General features: G+C 35.4%; 2 protein-coding genes across 2 annotated transcripts in view; one reads left to right on the top strand and one right to left on the bottom strand.

Moving 5' to 3' along the window:
* The window catches only part of LOC137392967 (presequence protease, mitochondrial-like), a 45,305-nt gene extending 21,494 nt beyond the window's left edge, over nucleotides 1-23,811 (top strand). The window contains exons 14-24 of the mRNA XM_068079345.1: nucleotides 5,347-5,485; nucleotides 7,986-8,102; nucleotides 8,715-8,844; nucleotides 9,629-9,826; nucleotides 10,518-10,662; nucleotides 13,889-14,010; nucleotides 18,253-18,480; nucleotides 19,634-19,759; nucleotides 20,319-20,433; nucleotides 20,539-20,672; nucleotides 23,205-23,811. Of these exons, the coding sequence (XP_067935446.1) occupies nucleotides 5,347-5,485; nucleotides 7,986-8,102; nucleotides 8,715-8,844; nucleotides 9,629-9,826; nucleotides 10,518-10,662; nucleotides 13,889-14,010; nucleotides 18,253-18,480; nucleotides 19,634-19,759; nucleotides 20,319-20,433; nucleotides 20,539-20,672; nucleotides 23,205-23,313 (1,563 nt within the window). The 3' untranslated portion in view covers nucleotides 23,314-23,811. The remainder of the gene's footprint in view (nucleotides 1-5,346; nucleotides 5,486-7,985; nucleotides 8,103-8,714; nucleotides 8,845-9,628; nucleotides 9,827-10,517; nucleotides 10,663-13,888; nucleotides 14,011-18,252; nucleotides 18,481-19,633; nucleotides 19,760-20,318; nucleotides 20,434-20,538; nucleotides 20,673-23,204) is intronic.
* The window catches only part of LOC137410522 (lanosterol synthase-like), a 294,280-nt gene that overhangs the window by 170,181 nt on the left and 99,323 nt on the right, over nucleotides 1-24,776 (bottom strand). The gene's annotated exons all lie outside the window — the stretch shown is intronic.

Genomic DNA, 24,776 nt, shown 5'->3' with positions numbered 1-24,776 from the left:
AATTATATTTTTTTTATTAACATATGAATGTTTTTTTATGCTGAGTACATAGCAAACAAAACAGTCTTTATAATAGTACTGTGGTTTTACATAAATAAACCAGTCAACGATACTTCATCAGGACGAATATGACACATTACTTATATTCTACACGAAAGAAAATCACAACCATTCTCTTACATTTATGCAAAACTTAAGTGCAACATCTTACATATATGCAACACAATCATAAGTTCGGGTGAACCTTGTCGTAAATTGCTTCATGTTGTTTATTTAACGAAATAAAAGTATCGTCCCATTTCTTTTTTAACTTTACTCACACGCACGTAAGGAGAAATGTGACGCGTGCTCGCTAGAATTTTAACCAGCCAATAAGAGCAAGTGTTCGGCCACGAAATATCGAGCAGTACCGAAATGGTTCGTTTCAGCTAGAAATGTCTTCGGCCGAACTTTTTACAGTTGAGAGCGACGTCGTTTTGCGTCATTTAGTTCGGTTCGGTGCTCGTGTGACCACGTCTTTAGAGTCACCTTCATTTGTCTCACAGTTTTTCATAAGCATAATGCTAAACATAACACTGAATAAATGATGAACATAATGCTGAACATAATCCTTAATATAATGCTTAATATAATGCTGAACATAATGCTTAATATAATGCTTAATATAATGCTGAACATAATGCTTAATATAATGCTGAACATAATGCTTAATACAGTCAAACATGGATAACTCGAACTTCAAGGGACTGAGCAAAAGTGTTCGAATTATCAGAGCGTTCAAGTTATCAGAGCAATGTCACAAGTCAATATATTTACTTATTTATTAGTAGATACATGTACATATACAAACTATAATATAAATCAAAAGCACAAATGGCTTGTTTCAAATTAAATGCTTCCAATGTAAAGTTTAAAACGTTTTCATGAAAAAGTATAGAGATTTTTCTATCACTTGAGATTGGTTTGTTGTTTGAGGTGATGTTATTGCCAAGACGTTTTTCAGATTGACATTGGCAAAACTTGATCGTTGCTGAAATGCTCAAAAGAAAAGACATTTTTTTCTTTTGGGGTTTTACCCACGATCAATTTTGCCGTTTTTTCTTGAAGTTTATGCAGATTACCTTACTTTACCTGGGATTCGTTAAGAGCAACACTCCGAGGCAGTTCAATTAGAAGTTTTACGAGGTTTTACGGTACATTCTATATCACTCACGCTTTTTTAATAGATACTTATTGAATGTACACACGTATTCTGTGTTTAGGACAAACGATGAATAGTTTTTTTGTAGCTCAGACAACGTATACGTTTAATTACAAGAATTTTTAAGACGATTTAAACATTCAACATTCCGACGTTGATTCAACACGGAATCAACGTCGGAAAACTATTCATCACGGGCTAGCTGGGTTACGCCATGCACTCAAGGATTTTCGCCACGCACATACAAAACAAAAACAACATGCGATTTTTGTTTTGTATGTGCGTGGCGAAAATCCTTACACGCGTGCCCCGGCTAGCCCGTGCTATTCATCGTATCGCAGTATAAATCAAATTTCACCAAACTTTTAGAAAAGTCGTTGACAAAAATATTTTGCCGATGGTGGTAATAACGACGCTTATGAATTACAAAAAGATGAAGTTTACCTCTATGGCTTTGAATAAAGTGATTTTCTAAAGCGATAACAACCGTTTCTGTAGCCGTTGGGCAAAAAAACAGTTCGAATTAACAGTGTTGAGTTCGAGTTATCTATAGCAATTTATCATTACGTGGGAACGGACCTAAGGAAATGTTCGAATTAACCATGTGTTCGAGCTATCCGTGGATGAGTTATCCATGTTTGACTGTATATGCTGAACGGTGATTCATAGGTTTGGTGCTTGTTTTGTAATGTGTACATTGGTTTAGAAATCGCCAAATGGCTTAACTGGGTCAGTTTTAAGGTTTACGATGGTAAACAAATAAGTAGCATAATTGAACCTGAATTTAAATAATATTGGTTGCAGACTGTTGATGTTTAGCCTTGCTTGACAAATACTAAGCTAACAAGCATTGTTTAAATTGGCAACAAGAGCAAATTTTAATCGAGTAGGCTGATCTTCTAAGCCCACAGTCTAAAATATGTATTTTGTTTGCCCTCTAAAACAAGGAAACATAGTAAGTCTGTAGTGTTCTCTGACTTACCGTATATACCCATATGTAAGCCTATTCTAGTATTAAACATTTACCAAACTTAGGGGTCCAGCTGATACACGCACAACTCTGATTGAAAGCAAGCGAAATGACATTATGCTAACTTTGTTTTTAACAACTATAATTCAAACCACGCTAAGCATGCGGCTGGTAGTCTTTTGCTGACAGTTTGTTTTGTACAGTACCGGTGGCTTGCGCTTGAAGAAAAGCCGCATGTGAAGATTAATTGAAAAACAAATGCGATGGAATTGGTGCATGTAGCCTTTTTCTGTCCAGCTTTTTTTCTCACGGTAAGAGCGTGCACACCCACACTATGCAGCTGTTTGATATCAGCGTGCTACGACTGCAATAACAGTCATGGTTGGCTGGGCATGCACACGATCGCTAGCATTTTGCGCGAGCGCGTCACATGCGGTTAGAAAGATTTTACCTAAGAATTGTCTGATTTACCCATTAACCCTTTCAGCCCTAATCCCGAAATATCTGGGAAGAAGTTGTTGTCCCCTCGGCCGAATCCCGAATTGATCAGAATCGTGTTGTGATCGGAATTGTGCTAGAGTCATTTGCTGTATTGTAATGCTGCTGCAATATTCCGAAAGTACATATTCTAAGCTTTTAATGAGTACCAGTTTGCTAATCAGACCAGTAGACCAGACAGTAGAGACAGACAGTAGACCAGTAGACTAGTTTGCTGGTCAGACCAATAAGATTTTTTATCTTAAGTTGTAAGAAAAATTCACCATATCGGTAAAATCTGAGGATTGTTTTTTCAGCAGTCTCATTATCTTTCATTTTATATTCCAACTCTACAACTCTATCTCAGTGTGTAGATCAGGATCCTCATAATTTTTTTTGCTGCTCATATAAAGAAATGTGCCTTCAACTTAAATTTGTAGTTTGCCAAGTGTGTTGGTTTTTCATGCTTTTAGTAGCTAGTACTTTAGTTGCTAGTACTTTTTGAATCATTTAGCGATTCAAAGGAATTTCTTAATCTTGCTCATAAAAAGTTTCTTTGCTTGTACATAGCCTGAATAAAAAACAGAATTAAGATAAAAATTAATAGAAAAGGAGATACCACAAAGGCAATTTAGTTACACCGAGTCTATCATATGTGAGCAGGCAATTGATTAACTAGGCCTGAATGTGTGCAGTAGAGTTATTTAATTGGACTTGAAAAGGTTAAAGAAAACTAATGCCTTACACCGCTTGTTTAATAATGGTTACCATGGTTACCACTATCATAAACTCTTTCGCTATCAAATAATTTTTTACTGACACAATTAAATATTCGGTAAAACTTAAAATTTGACATTGGAGCATATGTTGTCATAACATTTTACCAACATAATTAGCATAAAGTTTTGCATCATCTGATGCCATAAAAAGACCTGCAAATATGTTGCAGAATGAGTTCAGACACTTTTTGTTCTCTCCATACTACTATGAGTGACAAGTTGAGCATGTTTCGAGTCACATGAGTTACCGCTACTGTTATAGAAGCTTAGTAGCTTACGGCATTATTGTTACTGTTAAAAATAAATTCTCACTGTCACTGCTACTATTGCCCAATAGTGATCATCAGAATTCCATTGATTTACAATTTGTGAAACCTTCGTAGCTGTAATGTATCTGGTCATCGTGAAGAATAAATGGAATGTAATGAAAAAAGTATTTTTGCAAAGTGAAACTAGAGTCAGCGTGAGATGCAAACATGGTTTCCATTAGCTCAGCGCAAACGATTGTTTCTTTTCGATCAAGTGGAGACATTATAAACTAATTATAAAACTACTCGCCAATCTGAAGCGTTTTGCACTAAGCCGCGATAGGTTACAGCTTTGATAGGTACTATGTATGGCGTGTTACGATTTATAGGGTCAGCTTATATCCGAGTTCTTATAAATTCCCTGATGTCTGTGCTGTTTTTCGAGGGTCGGCTCATTTGCTGGGATATACTGTACTCGTTTTTCTAAATATTCATAGTCCAAGTCACTCATTAATTCACTGGCTTTTGTACTCTCTAGTCTTTGAGTAGAAATACAGACGGTTCCCAACCTACGAACGAGTTACGTTCCGGACGGTTGTTCGTAAGGTGAATTTGTTCGTAAGTTGCTTCTGTGCTATATTTTGTATTATAATTTATGTTTAAGGGCTATATAAGTATATTGAAGGTTTATATAAGTATGTTTAAGGCTTGTATAATTAACCTGTATTGGTTTGTACTGAGAAAAAATATTTAATAAAATGGAAATAATACTTTGGTTGACGCCGGGCCATGACACTGCATTTCTTATTTATTGTATGTCTTGTCCTTTCTATTACATTGTTGTTTTAATCGTTATGCTATCACTTATCGTTGTTGTCTTATTTTTTCTATGTGTTGTCCGTTTATTATATCGTTGTCTCACTCGTTATGCTATTGTTACATCTGATATACCGTCATAACATTATCACTTATCGTCACTTAGATGGTTGTCATTCCAACGCGCTAACGGTCCTATTCATTCACCTTGTTAGCCGGTGTTCTTACCGTTTGCCGTTAGCCGGAACGGTTGATATTATTGTATATAAATGAGTGCGCCCATTTAGTTGAGCAGAGCAGATAGCCGTATGCTCCTCGGCTGGTGAATTTCCTTCGCTAATTAAAAGCACTTTAATTAATTACAGGCACTCTCTTATCTTTATTTATTAGTAGAGATCTTGCCAAGTAAAGGCCGGCAAATCTCTTTACAATACGTATGTAAAGTTCAAACAAATTTCAAACAAATAATTCGAAAGTGAATCGAGTTACGAACAACGTACATGCGTTCGTATGTACCGTTGTTCGTAACTCGAATGTTCGTAAGTAGGGAACCGTCTGTACCACCTAAAGTTAATACGAGTAATACCTAAAGGCAATTTATCAACAATTTCAAATTTTATTTTGTGAATTCTCATCTTAAGCAATGTATCACAAGATTAATTTATCAATATATTGACTGTCATCTTGTCTGAAAGTGTCAGAGTTAAAATTTTGCCCATTTTGTAGGATTTTCTCCTCTTTCTTTTTGTTGAGCAATGATTATTGATAGGATGACTCATGTGAGTAGTTATTAGAACAGTAATTTTATTTAAAATGTATTTTGAGTTGTGTTCTGACAACTGACTACTTCTTCAGGATAACAAGCACCAGTCAACAGTTATCATGAGCCCAGATAGTGAGTATGAGCAGAAAGAAAAAGCTAAGGAGTCGATTAAACTGAAAGGAATGGTTGACAGCCTCACTACAGAGGAGAGGGAATCTGTTTTTAGAAAAGGTAATCAATTGTGTTGATGCACGACGTGTTTTCTGAGAATTAATCTAAGAATAAATTGTATCAGCTCTATAGAAAATAGACTATAGAATTAGTTTAGTCGGGACCCGATTAGATGCACAATTACTGCAGGTGGAATATTGTACATATAGAATAATAATATATAACTTCAACTCTGAATTCTCCTTTAAATATACGCAACAACTACCTATGTTGTTTAGCTCATTTTAAGTAAGCATATAAAAAGCTCATGTTGCTTTTAGGCATTGTCTATTATTTTTTGTACAATAAGGCAGAGATGTTTATAAGGCTTTGAAAATGATTCAATTAAATTTTCATCAAAAAAACTCACAATTCAATTTCCAATACTTTTGCATCATAGGTCACGCAAGAATCGATTCAATACACAGTTTGCCGCTAAACCCCACAATTTAGTTCTCAATTCTTTAGCTATCCTAACTTCATTGAATCGGATTAATTCAATTCTCTCAAATAGACAAAATAAATTTCTATCAATTCTTACCTAAAATAGACTTATGACAATATATGAAAATAACAATAAACCACAATCACTAACTTAGCTGTTGACTGTTTGTATAGGAAAGATCAACTTTTTCACTACGGATTTCATTTCTTGTTTGAATGGAATTTGATCATACCGGCAACTTTTTGCTGACGTACACTCAATACTTTTGTTGTAAAAACAGAGTTTCTATCATAGAACTTCAATTTATGGTTTTTTTAGAATCAGCACAAATTCTGCTCCGGAATCAATGCATTTGACAAACAAAAGGAATGTTTAATATTTTTGTAGTTTAGTGAAACTGGCTGCAAAAGAAAAACGCTATCATATTTGCAGATTTGCCAAAATGCAGACACACATTCTCTCATATAAAAATGTAGTGGTCAGGGATATCTTAGGTCCACTTTTGAAATTCTTCACCAGCAGAAACACGTTTAGGTCGCTGTTTACAGTTTTCTTTTTCATCCATCCTAAACCAGAAATAAAAAATTGACAACTGCGATTTTATTCAGTGATTTCTGAGTACATGTAAAGAAAAAATGTCCAGTTAGTTTTTGTTTAGCAAAATGATAATATAAGCATTGACAATAAAAGCATGACAATATAAGCATAAAAATAAACATACCTTTCTCGATGACTGTCGTGTATATACATAACAGAATTACTTTTCCCTCAATAAAAACAGCATGAATAAGCTTATTGTCAGCATGCAGGCAAACCATAGAGCTAAATATATTTGGGCATGGTACACATTATCGACCAATAAATTATACGTGGTGATATTGAGGTCTTGTGGAAACATGTGTGGCCGCAACATTAGACTGCACTTAGACATCTTCGCGTTGGAGCACATTAAATAACAGGTTGGGTTACATAGGATATCACTGTCCATGATTGATTTTCTGTCAATGCAGTAATAATCATAGAGATAGTAATAATAAAGGGAAGCATTGATTCATTTTGACTCAAGACATTTTGCTTAACATGCTCTCATTAAAAATAAAAATTGAGTCAATTCGTGACTCTTTGTTCGTGACAATTGGTGACAATGAAGAGCCGATTCAATTCTTATTGATAGGATGCGCTGAGTCAATTCTATTTACTGTACAGTCGATTCTACAGTAAGTAAAAGATACCAGAGAATCGATTCAATTCATTTGTGAGATGAGCTTCAAGACCTCGCAAAGCGTGTTAACTCGAGTGCCCATCTCCGCAATAAGGCATTTGACTTGAAAATATATAAGCTTTTATTTGAGTGATTTTAAAGCGATGATGATAGCTGGTTAAGAGTAAACATTGTACTGAATGATATATTTGTACTAATCTGTACAGATATGCATCTTATATGATGAGATGAGCCATAGCATGTAATATGAAGTGATGAATATTGGTATTTTCACATTATGATGAGTCGTTTCTTGTTGATGTTGACTTTCTCACATGATAAGTCGTTTCCTGTTTCTTATGATATGATGTGTGGTGTTGTGTCTCTTATGATATGATGTATGGTGATATGTCTCTTATGATATGATGTGTGGTGTTGTGTCTCTTATGATATGATGTATGGTGATATGTCTCTTATGATATGATGTGTGGTGTTGTGTCTTTTATGATATGATGTATGGTGTTGTGTCTTTTATGATATGATGTATGGTGTTGTGTCTCTTATGATATGATGTGTGTGTTGTGTCTCTTATCACAAGTTGCATTGATTCCTCTTTGTTCCATGTTATGGCTGTGCACTAGGATTATTCTGTTTGAAACTGACAATTTTATAACTGAAATGATGTTTTTGTTAGACAATGCTGTAAACACAACAAGGAATTTATTAAACCGACAATACTAGAAAATCTGTCAACTTGATTACTTGCATTTAGATTAACATCTCTTGTAAATCTATTGAAATGTAACTGCCATGTTTCAGCATTATGGTCCAGAGAAGTAAAGATTTATAATTGTATGTAATATTTGTATCCATAGGCCAACAGCTGGCTGAGAATCAGATGAAGGAGGAGGACTTGGCATGTCTCCCGACTATTCTCATATCTGACATTGACCCAAATGCTACACGAACTGCTTTGACTCACACTACATTAGGTGAAAATAGCTGGTGGCTCATATGTTTGCCCTTAATGTGTCTGATGTTTGTGGGTAGAGCGTATTTATTACATGTTTTTTTCTAGTTTCAGCGCAGATGCATAGTTATGCTTATTTTTGTTTTTCAGAAAATATTTTAGTTTAGAGTTATGAAATGAACACATGGCTGTTTTTAATGTAGAACATCATCAGCTTAGTTTAAGGTATGACAGTTTAATTATAGATTTATTTGCGAATTCTAATGTTTTCTCCGGAGTTATGATGAAATTGAATCAAATGATGTTGTTAGAGACTTGGCTAGTTTGTTTATCTCTCCAGATTTATTCAATTGGGAGATCAACTTTGTTTATTCCTGGACAACCCTGATTACAAACTGACTATTTGCTTATCGATTTTCATTCGTATTTATTAACGGTTAGCAGTCTCTGACCTCATGTGGAAGTGCAACAAATCATTCAATTTTTCTGAAAAAATGTTATTCTTGAATAATTTGGTTGACTACGTAGACCTTCCATGTCAATATTGTTTTCCTTTAGCTTTCTTCATGTATTTGTACAGCAGGCAACCTGTTTTCACATGACACAAGTTAGTAATCAGTTTTATTCCTTACAGATGGTGTGGCTGTCCAGCTGAGTGAGCAGCCCACCAATGAAGTCGTATATTTCCACTCTTTAACTGACATGTCGGACTTGCCTTCTCACCTAAAGCCATTTATTCCTCTTTTCTGCTCGCTAGCTACCCGGTGAGCAATTAAAAGTATGTGTATGAAGGTGAAGAGGTCAGTTGATAAAACAATCAGGTGCTTTCTGTATTTCGTGAGCTTAGTTTTAAAGCCGTATTCTGGTTGTTTTTAACTGGAAATATTGTCTACATGTTAAACATCGAAAACCTTCATTTTACAAGTTTTTAAGAAAATAAATAGTAAAGCTAAAACTGCCTAGAGCTGTTTCATAGTCTCAATTGTTGAAATGAATAAAAAATTCATAATTTTTGGCCCGTAGCCGGGCGCTCTACCACCCTTGCTGACTCTTTTTATAATTATAAATTATGGACACATTCCATTGCAATTATTTGTTTTCCCTCTCAACATTAATTTTCTTGCTGCTTTAAATACCAGCCATTATCTGATTTGTTTGTGCTTTTACTTTGTACCTCATGCATTAACCACTTGTAAGAACTTGACTACTGAACTGGATCTTGTCGCCATTTGATAAAGTAACTTAAATAGGTGAGATTTTAGCGATTTGGAAAATAACTTGCTATGCATTCGCTGCCCAGCTGTTTGACAGGTTGCCTCATATAGTAATATAAAACAGTCAGATAAATGTCTACATCCACGTTAAGTCTTTCAGAACCGCGTCAGCAATTTCGTTTGATTCATATTTGGGCATAATGGTCACCTTGCAATATTTTTCTGGCACTTTATTACCTAATGTCTGATGGTAATATTCCTAGATATCTCTTATAATTTCTTGCATTAGCGTTTAATGAAGTCATCAAGCTGAAAGCAAGCATGTGTTCTGCAGTATGGGTGCCGGTGATATGGACTACAAGCAGCAGAGTCAGCAGATAGACAGATATACCGGAGGCCTGTCTATCTCACATCACCTCTCTACCTCACCCCTAGATCACTCACTCGTGCAGCAGACTCTCCATCTCAGTTCCTTCTGTTTAAAAAATAACCTCACACCTATGTTTGACCTTTGGTCTGATATATTTAACAGGTTGGTTTAGGGTTGTATCAAATATGCAGAAAATCAAAGGTAAATAATTAATCTAGTTGCTGATGAGAAGCAGAGTAGTTTCAGACTCTCTTTATAGTTCTAAGAAATGCGTTTATTTTGACTCACAGTTTTTTCAACATTAGTTATAGTTATACTAGTAAGGTCAACTCATGTCTCTATCTTCTTTCACCTAATTCCATGTATTTATTACACCTACTTCCATGTACGTATTACATCTACTTCCATGTACATATTACATCTAATTTCATGTACGTATTACACCTACTTCCATGTTTGTATTACACCTACTTCCATTTTTACATATTACATCTAATTCCATGTACGTATTACACCTTCCGTGTATGTATTACACCTACTTCCATGTAAGTATTACACCTACTTCCATGTATGTATTACACCTACTTCCATGTAAGTATTACACCTACATCCATGTACGTATTATACCTACTTCCATGTATGTATTACACCTACTTCAATGTACTTATTGTACCTACTTCCAAGTACGTATTACATGTACTTTCATGTACGTATTACACCTCCTTCTATGTACGTATTACACCTACTTCTATGTACGTATTACACCTTCCATGTACGTATTACACCTACTTCTATGTATGTATTACGCTGGTACTGAACACATGACTCAATTCAACTACTCAATTTCTTATAGTTTACACTTGGAGGACATGGAAAGACTCAGCATGCTGCTAAAGATGGATGCTGCCAGCATGGTTAGTTCGATCTCTCATCGTGGACACCAGTACGCCATGACTCACTCAGCCAGCAGCCTCAGTGAGGTTAATAGACTTCGTGAGGTACGTTACTCACAGTTTATAGCAGGAAACACCAATTGGGGTCTTAGCAGATCTATAAGTCTATTGACTTATTGATGTCCAATATGTCCTGAATATTTCCTGATGTTGGAGCAATATTGGAGTCTGCTGCACAAATGATCTAGTTGTTAACCTTTTCAGTGCCATCCATGTACAAATTTAGCTATCGGCCGAGTGCCAGCCGTTTTACCGAAAATTGCCGATATTGCTTCATGATATGTATACAATATTTTTTCAATTTCAAACTCTATCTAGATCATTTTTGTAACATATTTTATTTTGCCAACATTTTAACTAACACTGCTATGCAAAAAATTCAATGTATCTATACTTTGTGCGATGATAAAGCTATGTGAAGCGATCGCCAGGAAACTAAGACGATCTTCCACAATATTCCCTTACTCTAACAAAACTATTACTTTCACCACTATCAGAGTCACTGCTCCTACTTTAATTATCTGTATAATCACAAAAATCTAAATCTGAATTGGCTATTATGTCATCGTCATGAGTAATCACCTGTTTTCTGACTCGCGTGGTTCTTAGCAAAACTTACACAAAAATTGTTCGCTTTTAGGTTAGTAAATCTCAAAACAAAAGTTTAAAATTGCTTCGTTATTTCAGGCTAATTTTATAGAGACATCTTCGGCCAGCGTTGTCAATATCATGAAAGTCCTAAAGACAGTGGGTTATGTTGTCAACGAATAATAAAATGAAGTTACTATGCAATTGCTGGGAAAGTCGCAATTATGCGTCTACGGCACTCGACCATAGAAAACGCATTTGTGCGTCTATGGCATCGAAAGGGCATAGCCTGCATGTCTGTGATCTGCATGTCTGTGATACATGTAAAGTTTGTCGAATTGTTTACTAGCTGCTATCTTTCAAGTTAAAGAATTGAATTACATGCAAGTAGTGACTCAATGAAGCTAAACACTGACTATTCAGGATTTGTATCACCTGTACAATTGATCAGTTGTAAGAGTTTGTAGATTGTGCTTATCAGAAACTGTAATGTTAAAGGTTGACTTGAAACAAAATTTACATTACAGTTATTTGGTATCAAAAAGTTCACCAGGTCGTACTCTGCTGTGTTGTATGTACAAAATATGTGGAAATGTGATTACAAGCGCTTAAAACCTCAAAAATGAAGTTTATCGTAGCCATCACGAAGACGGCCATGGGTTGGAATCCCTCTCGAAATGGCTCAAATGTGTCGTAGTTGAACACGATGCGCTTCTGTTTACACTTTCATGTAACCTCATTTGTCGAAATATTTGCACAAATAAACTTCACTCATTCAATAAAACCATGTATATTGTTCTTACGCGTTTGTTTCATTATCATTGTAAAGCTGTTATTTTGAGCTCTGATATCTCAAAACCTAGCCTAAAGATCAGTTTAATTTTTTAACCTTAGCTCAAAGAGGTGCATATCATCCTCTGATAAACTTGAGAAGCTTGTTGGTCGCCTGTGATAGTCGAAAACTGCTCCAGAAATTGTTCGCGCCATATGGCGAGAAATATGGGTCACATGATCAAATTATGTTCGTTTCAGTTCAAGTTAACTGTAACTAACCGAAACTGTAAAATAGCGGGCATGTATATTTGGTGAGGGCTTTTGGTAGAACCCAAAGTGTTTGTCATAAACTAGTGCTACAAGGCGTTTTATATTAAGCCTTTTATTGGCCTTTTATTTCATGTGATAACATCACGTGTCAAAACAATAATCAAGTCGAGTTGAATACGTCATTAAAATAAGGGTTGTTTTGATGATGGCTGTGATTAACTGTTCGTTTTGGAGCTTTTAAGAGCTTATAATCACATTTATACATATTTTGAACCTGCAACAAAGCAGAGTAAAACACGGTGAACCTTATGACACCAAATAACCGTAATGTGAATTTTGTTTCAAATCAACCTTTAAAGTGTTTGTAATTATTACCATGCAAGGTCTGACTACACTAGTATTTGACTTGATGTCATAAATCTGGGACTTGCAAATATTTTAAAATATGACATAAACACATAGTTAGTATGCAAAACTGACAAGGAAGGTAACTCCCGCGATAGGATTGTTTGGCAACTACATTTCATTAATAGGTGTGTTCAACTTTGTCAATTCATGTCAATTCGTTGTCAATTCATTTAAGAAGATGTTTTCCCGGCTTGAGTTTAGTTTAGACGAGTGTCGTTCTATTTTGGCGTAGTGAAATGAAATGTTTTTCTCACTGTCAATTATATTACCCTCTACACTTTATATCCTGCTAAAGTATGGTGTTAGATGCTGATGTTAGATGTTGCTCTATCACTGGGTTTCCATTCTTTGAGTGGATTCGGAGTTGCCCTCTGCCGACGAATTCGAACACTGCTGTTTTAATGATTCGGAGTTGCACTTTACCGATTTTTCCAAGACCAGCGTTGTACTCCTCAAAACAGAACTAGTTAAAGTAAACTCGCTTTTGGGTCACAGCCACTTTTCAATTTAGGTTTCGTGCATTTGTTGCACTAACTCAGCCAGAAGACCTGATCAGAATTTTCTTTATTATTAATAATATTTATATCCCTGTATGTTACAAAACAGTAACAGAATTGTTGCCACTTGCTATAAAGTTATTAATTCAAAGGTCGCATGAACGACAATCACTTTTAGTAAAAAACTTTTTCTATGCTAGAGGAGTTAAGCCTAGGAAGAGGTTGGCACCAGTGCAGTGAGAGTCTGTACAAATGGTAGGTTCAGTTATTTAATGAATATGGTAATAAAATAAAAAGGTAATTACCTCATCATTGTCGTATGAGCAGTCTATCGTTGGCAATAATAGTTAGAATATATTCACATGGCAGTGTGATTAAATGCGCTGAATTGTTTTTATCTCTACTGGGGAGAGCCACACTGAGTACCGATTTAAATCCATCTGCATTGAGCGTTATCGTGATGTCGAATAGTAGTCTCACTGCGAATGCCTTTGCGCAAATTTAGCAAAATGGTGTTGACTTTGTTCAGATTTTACCATTCCTATGATTCGGAGTGGAAGAAACTCCGAACCCATTCGAAGCATGGAAACCCAGTAAATAAGAGAGGGAAGGAGCTAATAGCGTAAGCGATGACTACACTATGCAGGACAGACTTTGTTGGGTTATCTTATCATTCAAGTGTGCTTACTACTCAGGCATGGCTTGTGTGCATTTCTTGTTGGTTATTGTTATAGGTTATGGGTGGCATGACTCAAGTATCCTTTCTCAAGTCTCTCACTGAGTATGACAACCAGCAGCCGGTGGTTGGATATCTTAAGGACATAGCTAGGCATGTTCTCGATAAGTCCTGTATAAGGTAATTCACTTATGCATAGTACATACTTCGTAACCAACCAGTCATACCTCGACATATAAGCTAAATGCTTTCCGAGACTCGTATATAAATTTATTTGTATCTCAAAGCAATTTATTCCTACATAAAGTAACTAAATGCAAATTAATCCTCAATACAGTTCTCATCCTCTGAAAAACACATTAAAACAACATATTACAATGGAAAACATTTTTTCGATTCTCCTAACCTGCCACATGCGCTCACAAAGTAACATGCCTATCTAGTGATTATGATCTGCAATAAAATCTCACATTTTCATGTACAGTACAGGGGCGGATCTTCTGTCCTGCATATGGTGCAAATGCACCACCCTAAATATGGCAAAAAAAAGATTTAAAATCCATCAAGAATTGAGTGAAGTACATCTCATTCCACTGAGAACTTGCATTGGGAGGAAATGAACAAAACTGGCCTAGTAGGGCTCATTATAACGATCACGTTTTAAACCATAACTGTCACGTACAACTTTTATCGTATTTACTAGGTAATTCAGCCACCCTGATTCCGATTTTGTACTCAAAATAAAGATTGGTCCACTAACCTTCAAAGTTATTTAGGCTTTTTTAAAGCGTTTCAATATCTGTTTCGAAAACAACACAATCGGCATTACAAGCTCTGCCCATAAATATGTGACGAAACCTAGCTTTTTCAGGAACGGAAGTTAGGAATGTTTAGTCCGATTTAGAATAATAGAGATGGGTGTCTTAAAACCCATTATTATCTAAATCCAGCCTGTAAAATAATCTCAGTCTTTTATGAAAGGTGTATAAACTATTTAAAATTGCTCGTAGCTTGTTACATGATGTTTAAATAAGCTGACTACCGAAAAAAATGAGCTCAAAAAGCGTGGTTTCATCACAAGCTAGCGTTGTTATCGGGCTTTTTTAAATATGCAATGTTAAATAGCTTATCTACCTTTCAGAAAAAACTGAGATTATTTTTAAGGCTGAATTTAGATATTAATGGATTTCAAAACACCCATCTCTATTATTCTAATTCGGTATAAACATCCTTATGTAACTTCTGTTCCTAAAAAGCTAGATTACATCACGTATTTATGGGCGGAGCTTGTTGTGCCGATCGTGTTGTTTTTGAGACCGATATTAAAACGCTGTAAAAAAGCCTTCATTAGTCTGAAAGTTAGTGGACTAATCTTTATTTTGAGTACAAAATCGGAATCAGCGTGTCTGTTTTACCTAGTAAATACAATAAAAGTTGTATGTGAAAGTTATGGTTTAATAACCTTGACCTGAATTTGTTTAGATTATAAACAAATGAGGGTGGTCTCAATAGACATTCCCAATTGAGCTACAACTTTTTTGAAAGAAGTACTACAAGCAATTTTAAAAGCAAAATGTCTCAGAAGAAATGCCAAAAACGAACTTTGGATCATTTCTTTCAACAACAAAACAAACATTTCAAAAAGTATGCCCTACCATGTCTGTCTTATAAGAGCATCGTTGTGTAGCTAATACTACAAAACATTTTTTATGGTAGTTTGCAGAAATTATGGCATATTTCTGCAAAGCCAAACCAAATGGCTGTTGAGGTTTTGTGATTGATTTTGGCTTGATTTTATTTTATTGCACAATTGTTTGTTAACTTTCTATTTGCATGTAATCTTGATATACATAGTATAATAAACTTTATAAAACACCAATTTAATTAATCATATCTAATGCCAATTTGTACCTCTAAACTTGCTGTTTGCTGCAAACAAGCGATTACACTTTTTTGGGCTCAAACACACCTCTCCTTCATTCTAAGATGCTTAAATTTCAAAAAGTTCCGCTAGCGCGGGGCCAGGCAAAGGGGTGGTCTCACGCACTCCCTCCCACCCTTAATATATTACACAAATTTTGGACCACACACTTTTTTCCTAGATCTGCCCCTGCAGTAGTGTAAGGAGTTCTAACTTTTCAGACAGACAGTAGCGGCTAACTGAGGTGTTTGCGGAGGTGCCAGGATAGAAATTAAATTTATTTTACCATAAAACCTCTATCTAATGCTACCTTTAATTGAACACCACCTCTATTTAACCGCCACTTTGGCATTCTTTGATCTTTATGAACTCATAATAGAAAGTGATCAGTAGAAAAGTGTCCACAACATCGTGCTAACAATGACTTTGGTTACATAATTAACAATTAATTCTTTTGTGGTTGCTGTTCGTATCGAAGCCCGTAAGGCTTGATACGAAACTCTAAGGCTTAAGGGTTTCTCTTTAAAACTTTGAAAGCAACGCAATAAAAATAATTAATAACTGTATCAGGTTAGTAGTAGTTCCTTGTTTAATGCGGTCTTGATACTTTGACGTATGGTGAAAAACGTTTTACAATTATCTATAAGAATCTATACTACTATTTTGATTATTCTACTAAGTTGGGCTTAGTGCGCATGCGGCTAAAGGTTTATCATTATTTTTGTGAAAAATTTTACAAATGGCATTTTAGCAAATAAGTTTTGCTCTGCTAAAAAATAGCTTGTATGCTAATATCAACTAGTTCAGGAGTGAAGAAAAATTAAGGTCAGCAGACACTGGAAGGTATTAAACGGCCAGAAGAAGATAAAAGGGTTCCAAATGAATGCAACTGGATTAGCAAACAATCCAAATATTTTGTTTTAAAAGTGTTAATTTTTGTTTTGTATGTATTATAAATATGGTTCGTTAATGTCACTGGTTTTCGAATTTTTTTCTAGCATTTGAATTATAATTATTGTATAACTTATAAATTTGCAAATTTATAGCATATTAAATGATAGCATGATTGCGGTAATCTGAACTCAGCTTACAATGGATCGACACTCGTAACTCCTGTTTTATTGCAAACAGCCAGTTTATAAAGACAGTTTTTGCTGCAAACTGTAGCAAACATATCAATGACTGCAATGGGTTTTAATGCAACTTGTTAAATATAGTTATAAAATAAAAATATGCCTTTAGATTTACATTAGTATGAAATAAAAGATTGAAAGCTCCAGCAAATTGCAACGCAGGCTATAAGATCATCATAGGTTAATTGCAAGCAATAGACATCAACTGGTAAAAAATTTGTCAGCATCCCAATGCATATTTATTCAAGATCTACGACAAGTTGGAGATAGGTTAGAAGATTTATTGCTTACAAAAGGATTAATATCACTCTACCCGAAGAAGAATGCAAAATATAGGCGACATTCGATTCACCCGTAAAATAGTTAGATTTAGCCTTCCAAAAATCTGATGAGCTATTTGAAAAAAAATACAATGCCACCCTCTATTTGAATGTCACTTCTAATAAAACGCCGATACAGGGGGAGGGTTGAAAAATAGAAGGCTATGGCGTTCAAATAGAGGTTTTACAGTAAATATATATGGCTTCCTATGCGCACACTTAACAATAATTTTGCAGTAAGCGTGATTATAATTTTTTCCTTTTCATCTTTTTAATTTTTGTTTTGGCTCAGCTCTTTTCTCCTTGGTTTCCTCTTCACATTTAGCCTGCCATTTTAAGAGAAACCTATGTTTGCTTTTATTTTCCCTTTAAAACATAACAAATAATGACGCACACAAGTGTCGTCACAAAGTCTGGTCATGATTGTTTCGGTCACGCTATCCCCGGCTAACTGTTTGCCCTTTATCCATACTATAAGAAACCTTTCCATAAATAACACTGCGCCATTTGAAAAGAATGGTTGGTTCTTTGGAAAGCTTGATACCTAATTGTAGCATCCTTGTGCTTGATGATGGTACATATTGTGAAGGTGCTCCTCTCATATTGGCCAGGTCAGCCACTTATACATCACTCTCATATTTTTCTATTAAATCTTGTTTAATATTGATTGACATCATATGCTATTGCTTCTCACTATCCTACATTGGACTAGCTTGCTTTGGACCTATTATTGATTTAACACACACAGAAACCTTTAACAAATGCAAACTGATTAGACCAGCAATACAGAGCGATGCTGTTTCCATAAGCAGTGTCTCGTATGCTCCTATTTCCAATTTGTCTCGTATCTCAAGACAAAAACTTGCTCAAAATTTTGCTTATATTTCAAACTTTTCGTATTTTGGGGCACTCGTTTGTCAAGGCACTCATATGTCGAGGTATGACTGTATTCCCATTAGAGTCAAGGCAAGTCTTTCTTATTAGCTTTAATAAGGTAAACTTTTATTCATGGTTAATTATCATGCTTGATTCACCTTTATTTACCAAGGTGCTCCCTTAATACCGAGATGGCAACTATGGATAAAGCAAAAGACAGTCTGCATAAGTTCCTTACCGAATTACCCGGGACCGTTGAGGGCGCCCCCGCTCACATACACACAGAGCATGCTGATCCTAGGCCATTGGTGTGCAAGACTCACTTCCCCATGGATTTTAGTGTTAATTATTCTTCCATCTCTGTGCCTACAGTAGGGTTCCTGCATCCTGACTTTGCAGCGTAAGTTACCTTTCTGATATTGTTTGATTTAGTATGAGTAAGCTGTCGGGATGCTGACTTGAGTTTACGTCATCCGCGATGACTACGGAAATCAATGGTGGTGGTCTTTGTGTAATGTTTATGTTACTGTCTTTGACATTTATTGCTCATATCTCAATCCTACCCTGTAGGCTAGGATACCTTCGCCATACACAAACTATAGACTAACATTCCTTACACATATACAATATATAGGCTAACATTTCTTAGCCATGTACAATATATAGGCTAACATACCTTATAAACATATATATTCCTTAGACACATATAAACTATAGATTAGCATATCTTAGACACTTACAAACTAGAGACTAGCATACCGTAGACATACACAAACTACATACTAACATATCGTAAAACCTCTAATTAAATGTCACCTTTATTTGAACGCCACCTCCAATTGACCATCACCTCTATTTGACCACCACTTTGACGTTATTTGATCTTTACGAGCCCATAATATCACCTGATCAGTAGAGAAGTGTCCACAAAATCGTATTAATAATGAATCATTTATATCGATAACAGTTAATTCTCTCGTTGTCCAATTCTAAAACTTTTCACTTTTTTCGTTAAAATTTTGAAAGCAACGCTGTAGCAATAATCAATAACGGTCTCAGGCTAGTAGTAGTTCTCTTTTTAACATAGGCGTTTTACTTCGAAGTAGCCTACATATATAAAAATGGCTTATATTTACGATGGTAGATGCACTTTCACAGCAACGTTATAGAAATAATTACTGTATCAGGCTAACAGTGGTTCCTTCAAACCTCTGCTCATAATCTGACATACACTCGTTGCTAATCTCATACTCACCACACTGCTTTGTCAGAACAGGCTCTATATAACAGAAAGCCCTATACGCTTCACCTTTGTATTTTACTCCCCGTCGTATGTTTGATGGCATCACGACATCTTTATTTTAATCTTTCCTCATTCTCATTACGTCATTGGAATTTTGTACTTTAGGATTGCTATTGACATATCTTATCCTTCAACTTAGTTTGTAAGCTGATTTTGTAGTGCAAATTCGCTACAAGCTATCGTATATTACCCTTTAATTTCCTGGTGGGTTTTGAAAGAATCTACAGTGCTGCTCTGTTGTGTTGTTTAGAGTAAGAGTGATGGCTGCTTTGTTGAATAACAAGTACCTACATAGGGAAATTAGAGAGAAGGGCGGAGCTTATGGGGGCGGTGCCACTGGTGGATCAGCTGGTCATATGTCATTCTACTCATACCGGTGAGTTTGTGTTATGTAGCTCCACAACCTAGATGTAAATACAACCGGGCAGATTGTACCATAGGTTATTGTTCCTAAGTGTTACGGTATCACAGTGCTTAGTAAACTGGCTGGCATATATTGTTCTGTATGTGATGGTTGGATCCATGGCTTCGTTTGGTAAATCCATGTTGATACGATATAAATAAACTAATATTCTTATGTGTTAGTCCTAACATCAACCAAGGAATCTATGTTTTTGTTTTGTTCATAAAACAGGAGTTCACTCATTCCAAATTAAAGCTTTGTTGTTGATGGCTCTAATTTATTATCTTATGGAATGTTAGAGAGGAGACATGGCTAAGTACCAAATAGGCAGATAGATGATGTCTTTAGGATCCGATGTGAGTATTTCCTCATTGGATGTAACCTTTGCTGGCAGTTGATATCACTGACCATTATGCTATCACTATTCAGTAGGGTATTGCTTGTTCTTTTTTTCCATACCGATCTAACATTGCCTTCCTATTTGCTGTATCAGGGTGGAGCTTCCTTGAGCTCTCGTCTTTCACCATTGTAGGGACCCAAATTCATTGAAAACCATAGAAATAATGAACAAATCTGCTGACTGGATATCTAAAGGGGAGTTTGATCAGAGGAATGTTGACGAGGCTATTGTATCTACCTTTCAAAAGGTTCATCTCAGCAAGTCTCATACGTTCTTGAAACTCACTTTTGTCATGACGATTATCCATAAATCATTTTTGCTTCTCTTTTCAGACCTTAAGGCTTGTTTGCAGGTTGACAGTCCAGTGGCTCCAGGTTCTCGTGGACTCGGACACTTTCTTGGTGGTGTCACTGATGAGATGAAACAACAGCATAGAAACAGACTGTTAGCTGTCACTGTAGAGCAAATCAAAGCAGTCGCTGACAGGTTGGTTCTGACTGTCAACGGGTTATGTGTCATCTAAACTCATTTATGTTGTAATACTAACAGTCTACATCTGTCTTGCTTTATGTTGATTTCTCTCAAAATTGCGTAAAATTAATTAATATGCTTGGAAAATTTTAAATAAGCATCCGCGTCCGTTCATTTTTGATTTAAATTTAAAAAAAATTTTAAATTCTTTGTTTACGTTTTGTTCAATAGCTGCCAACTATACATTTCACAGCTCTTTATATAATAGCTTATATACACTAGTACAACAATTGACGGTTTCTATTGCTTTAAATTATTTCAATGCTAATTGTACTCCTTGCTGGTGTACTATTTAGACATATTAAAACTGATTATAAATAATGCTGCTGTTCTTTGGAATGTTTAGAGAAATGTTGCAGCTACTGCAACATGGTGCAATATAACTATTTAGTGCCATACAATTAAGAAAAATTCTGCCCTTTGTCCCGTCTTGATTAGTATTAGCAGTTTACTGTGTTCAATGATTTCAGATCAGTTTCTATGAAAACCAGATGAAGAGAATAATGGGCTTAGTTATGTTTAGTTATTAGAAATTTATCTTTTAAAAACATTTAAAATTAAAACAAAGTCACCTTTCTTTCTATTAAGTATTTGCAAATTCATACTTGTTTGTTGTCATACCTTAAAAATCCTTGTGTACCAGATGTGGCTATAGAATGAACACTTGTGTACCAGATGTGGCTGTAGAATGAATACTGGTGTACCAAATTTTGGCTGTAGAATGAACACTTGTGTACCAGATGTGGCTATAGAATGAATACTGGTGTACCAGATGTGGCTTTAGAATGAATACTTGTGTACCAGATGTGGCTGTAGAATGAATACTTGTATACCAGGTGTGGCTGTAGAGTGAACACTTGTGTACCAGATGTGGCTGTAGAATGAACACTTGTGTACTAGATGTGGCTGTAGAATCAAACTATGTTTCTCAAGCTGAGCAGTAATAGTTGGAATTTCCTATCGAGTGTGCATATAGATGAGTGGTTAAAGATATAACAACAATTGAAATAAACTGGATAGTTAATAGTGTTGGAATATATAGGAACAAGTGATGTAGAGCCGTTAGCATTAGCCAATTTAGTATTTTTTGAACAAAAAAGTCATGGAAATGCAGGGGTTCCTTTTAGTATAAATATCTCATATATATTTCTGTTCCAGTTTTAAAATCAAAGAATGCTCAGCAAAAATAATTGTAGTAAAGAAAAGTAATTGTTAGTCAAACTTTTGCTGCACTACGGTAAATAACTAATCTATAACATATATTTATGAAATTAGGACTTTAGTCGGTATGCTACACATCCTTTTGTAAAATCATGATGTGACTAACAAAGGGCCTAGTTGAGGGCATGCCCAAATGTAATACGCTTTACTATGTGGTAGTGCAGACGGACTCCATATCTAAACATATACAATAAGTTTTCTCCCAAACAGCCAATATCAAATACTATATACGCCATGCTGCTTAGACAGCAATATATAATGAAAATAGTCTCATGGGAAACAAGCTTTTTTTCATCACAAGAGAAGTTAATCAGCCTTTTAGATGAAAAATAAAACAAGGAAACCTGTTCATCTGTAAAAGTGACATGAACACTGTCAGCAAGCAGGATTGTTTATATTTCAAGTCCGGTATGACATTCAGATGACCTCATCAGGTTGAAGTCAAATGAGTTTGTTTCCTCAGCAATGAGAAAGGCTACTGATCTTAGTTCGAAATAAGTTGTTAATATTTGAAGGGATTTACAGCCTCTTGAGCTGTGAATCCCTGTAAAAAGTGGGCTGTTTCATTCATTGCTCAACAGTCAGCTAGCTGTATAAAATCATGTGGTGCTGGATGCTTGTTTATCTAGAGAGTATATTTTTACAATCAACTTTGGTGGAGGAGCATTGAATCTATTATAATAACACCATGGTTGGATGTGGCGGAAAATATTGCATTACACAGGAATTGAACTTGGACATTTGTCTTAGCAACGAGACACACTAGCATCTGCACCACTCCACCACCTTGCTGCACGTTGGAATGATTGTGCAGAGAGTTGTTACACACGACAGTCTCTCACATGACACACTCTCACCGGACTGTCAGGGTACTAGTGCAGTTTTACTGAACTGTCAGGGTACTAGTGCTTGATAAAATTACATTTGAATTCCGCATGTTTTTGATCGTAATAAGTTGTCATCATGAAGGAGTTTGCACCGACCTGTTAGTAAACATTGACACTAAATTACTAATTGGTCACCCTTCGAGCATTATTTATGGATGTCTATTTATTTATTACTTTGTATAAGATGGGGTTTATAGATTTATCGTGCTTTTTATAAAGAATAGAAAACTCTGGTGGTTGTTCAGAGAATACTTCAAGTACGGTAAGAACTTTTGTTTGATTCACAATCAGCAGATAAAGACTGATAACAAGGTGTTTAAACCTTCGCTTGTGGCTTTCGGTTTACGCTTTGATCTTCCATGCAAAGTTTACTTTGTAGATATCTGAGGGACCCACCCAGGCAAGGTGTTTCACTCATTGGCCCAGAGAATGAAGCTATTAAGTCAGATAGTGATTGGATGGTTGGTGGCAGCGGTCGGGTATTTTGATTAGATGGTTCAATACAGTCGGTTGTGATAAAATCTTGAAATAGTTCACGAAGCTATGACAAAAGGAGAGTGAACTGAAGTCTGACAACATAGTTGTTAGTCATTAGGCAATGATCTTTTACTTACCTACTTCTATAGAGCAGATGTAACTTAAGCTGATCAGTGATGAGATGGCCATACGCAGCAGAGAACACGACTCTCACGATAATTTATTTTGTCATATATTCTAAGCATCGGCTTAACTAGTTCGCTGTCTTCAATGCAATTAGAAGTTGTTTTATATTTTGATTATGTTCAGTTGAGTATATTTATATGTGAATTTGTTAGATTAAAGCATGATAGAAGTGATTTTCTAATGTCATTACGTCCGTTTTTTACAACAACACGGCAGTTCTCAGTTAATGGTCCATCATAGAGCTATATTTAATCTATACTTTCTGAGAGATTGTTGTACTTTTGATTAAGATAGTAGATAAAAGTCTTTCATTTGCTGATGTATGTATAACTTTGTATTGGCACTGATAATCATCAACAAACTGATTTTTTTCATTACATGCTAAAACTAAAATGAGAAGACAGAAATCAGGAAATATCAAGTGAGTTGAACTAATGTATGAAAAGGTAATGCAGGTCTATGAATACCAAAGAGTGTTAGGTTTACTAAATTCCAAAATAGCTATAAACATGAATAATAAATTTTACGAAAATTTCAAACACTATTTTACTGTGATATGTAAATGAAAGATGCTCTCCTGCTAGTAACAGTGTCACTACTACAGATACAGCTAAAATAACAAAAGGTAAAGCGTGTAGGTAGTGTAAAGGTACATAATGGAACTAGTACACAGTTATACTCCGTGTATTACTAGTAGTTCCAAATCATTTAGCAGTAAATAACAAATGGTTTTCTGTGGCTGATAGAACACTATCGCTCTTGATAAGGGCAACCACCATGTTAGCCAGTCAGATGCCAAAACATTCTTGAGTATCTTCAACACGCATGCTCTACAAATGAGTGGCATTGCCGTGCGAGGTACGAAAATGCTCTTCTGTTGCATTTAATGCTGTAGTAAAACAAAATTTGTTAAAATTATCTGTTTATAGGTAGTGTGATGTTTTGTTCAGCAAGCTGGAATTTTGTTGTTTTCCTAGATTGAGTTATAGTTATGGAGCGAAACAGCTAAATGGTACCTGCACATCTAGCTGTCATGGTGAGAGTTAAAAACTCGATGGGACATGGTGTGTATCACTCTAAATAAAAAGAGATGTATTATTATGTGCATGCATAATAGTACATCAGCATAGTAGAACATTATATATATTAGCTTCACTCTTCTGCTAATATAGAGAGTATCCTAAAAATCACCTACTAATATTTGCAGTGTTTTACATAAGTATTATTGTTATTAGTACATATCATTTTGTTTATACTCCACAAAATGTTTTAATTATAAAAATTACAA

The sequence above is a fragment of the Watersipora subatra genome, chromosome 1 (genome assembly GCF_963576615.1).
Source record: "Watersipora subatra chromosome 1, tzWatSuba1.1, whole genome shotgun sequence".
Classification (NCBI taxonomy): domain Eukaryota; kingdom Metazoa; phylum Bryozoa; class Gymnolaemata; order Cheilostomatida; family Watersiporidae; genus Watersipora; species Watersipora subatra.
Note: the sequence above shows the minus strand (reverse complement) of the source record. Positions and strands in the feature narration are given on the sequence as shown.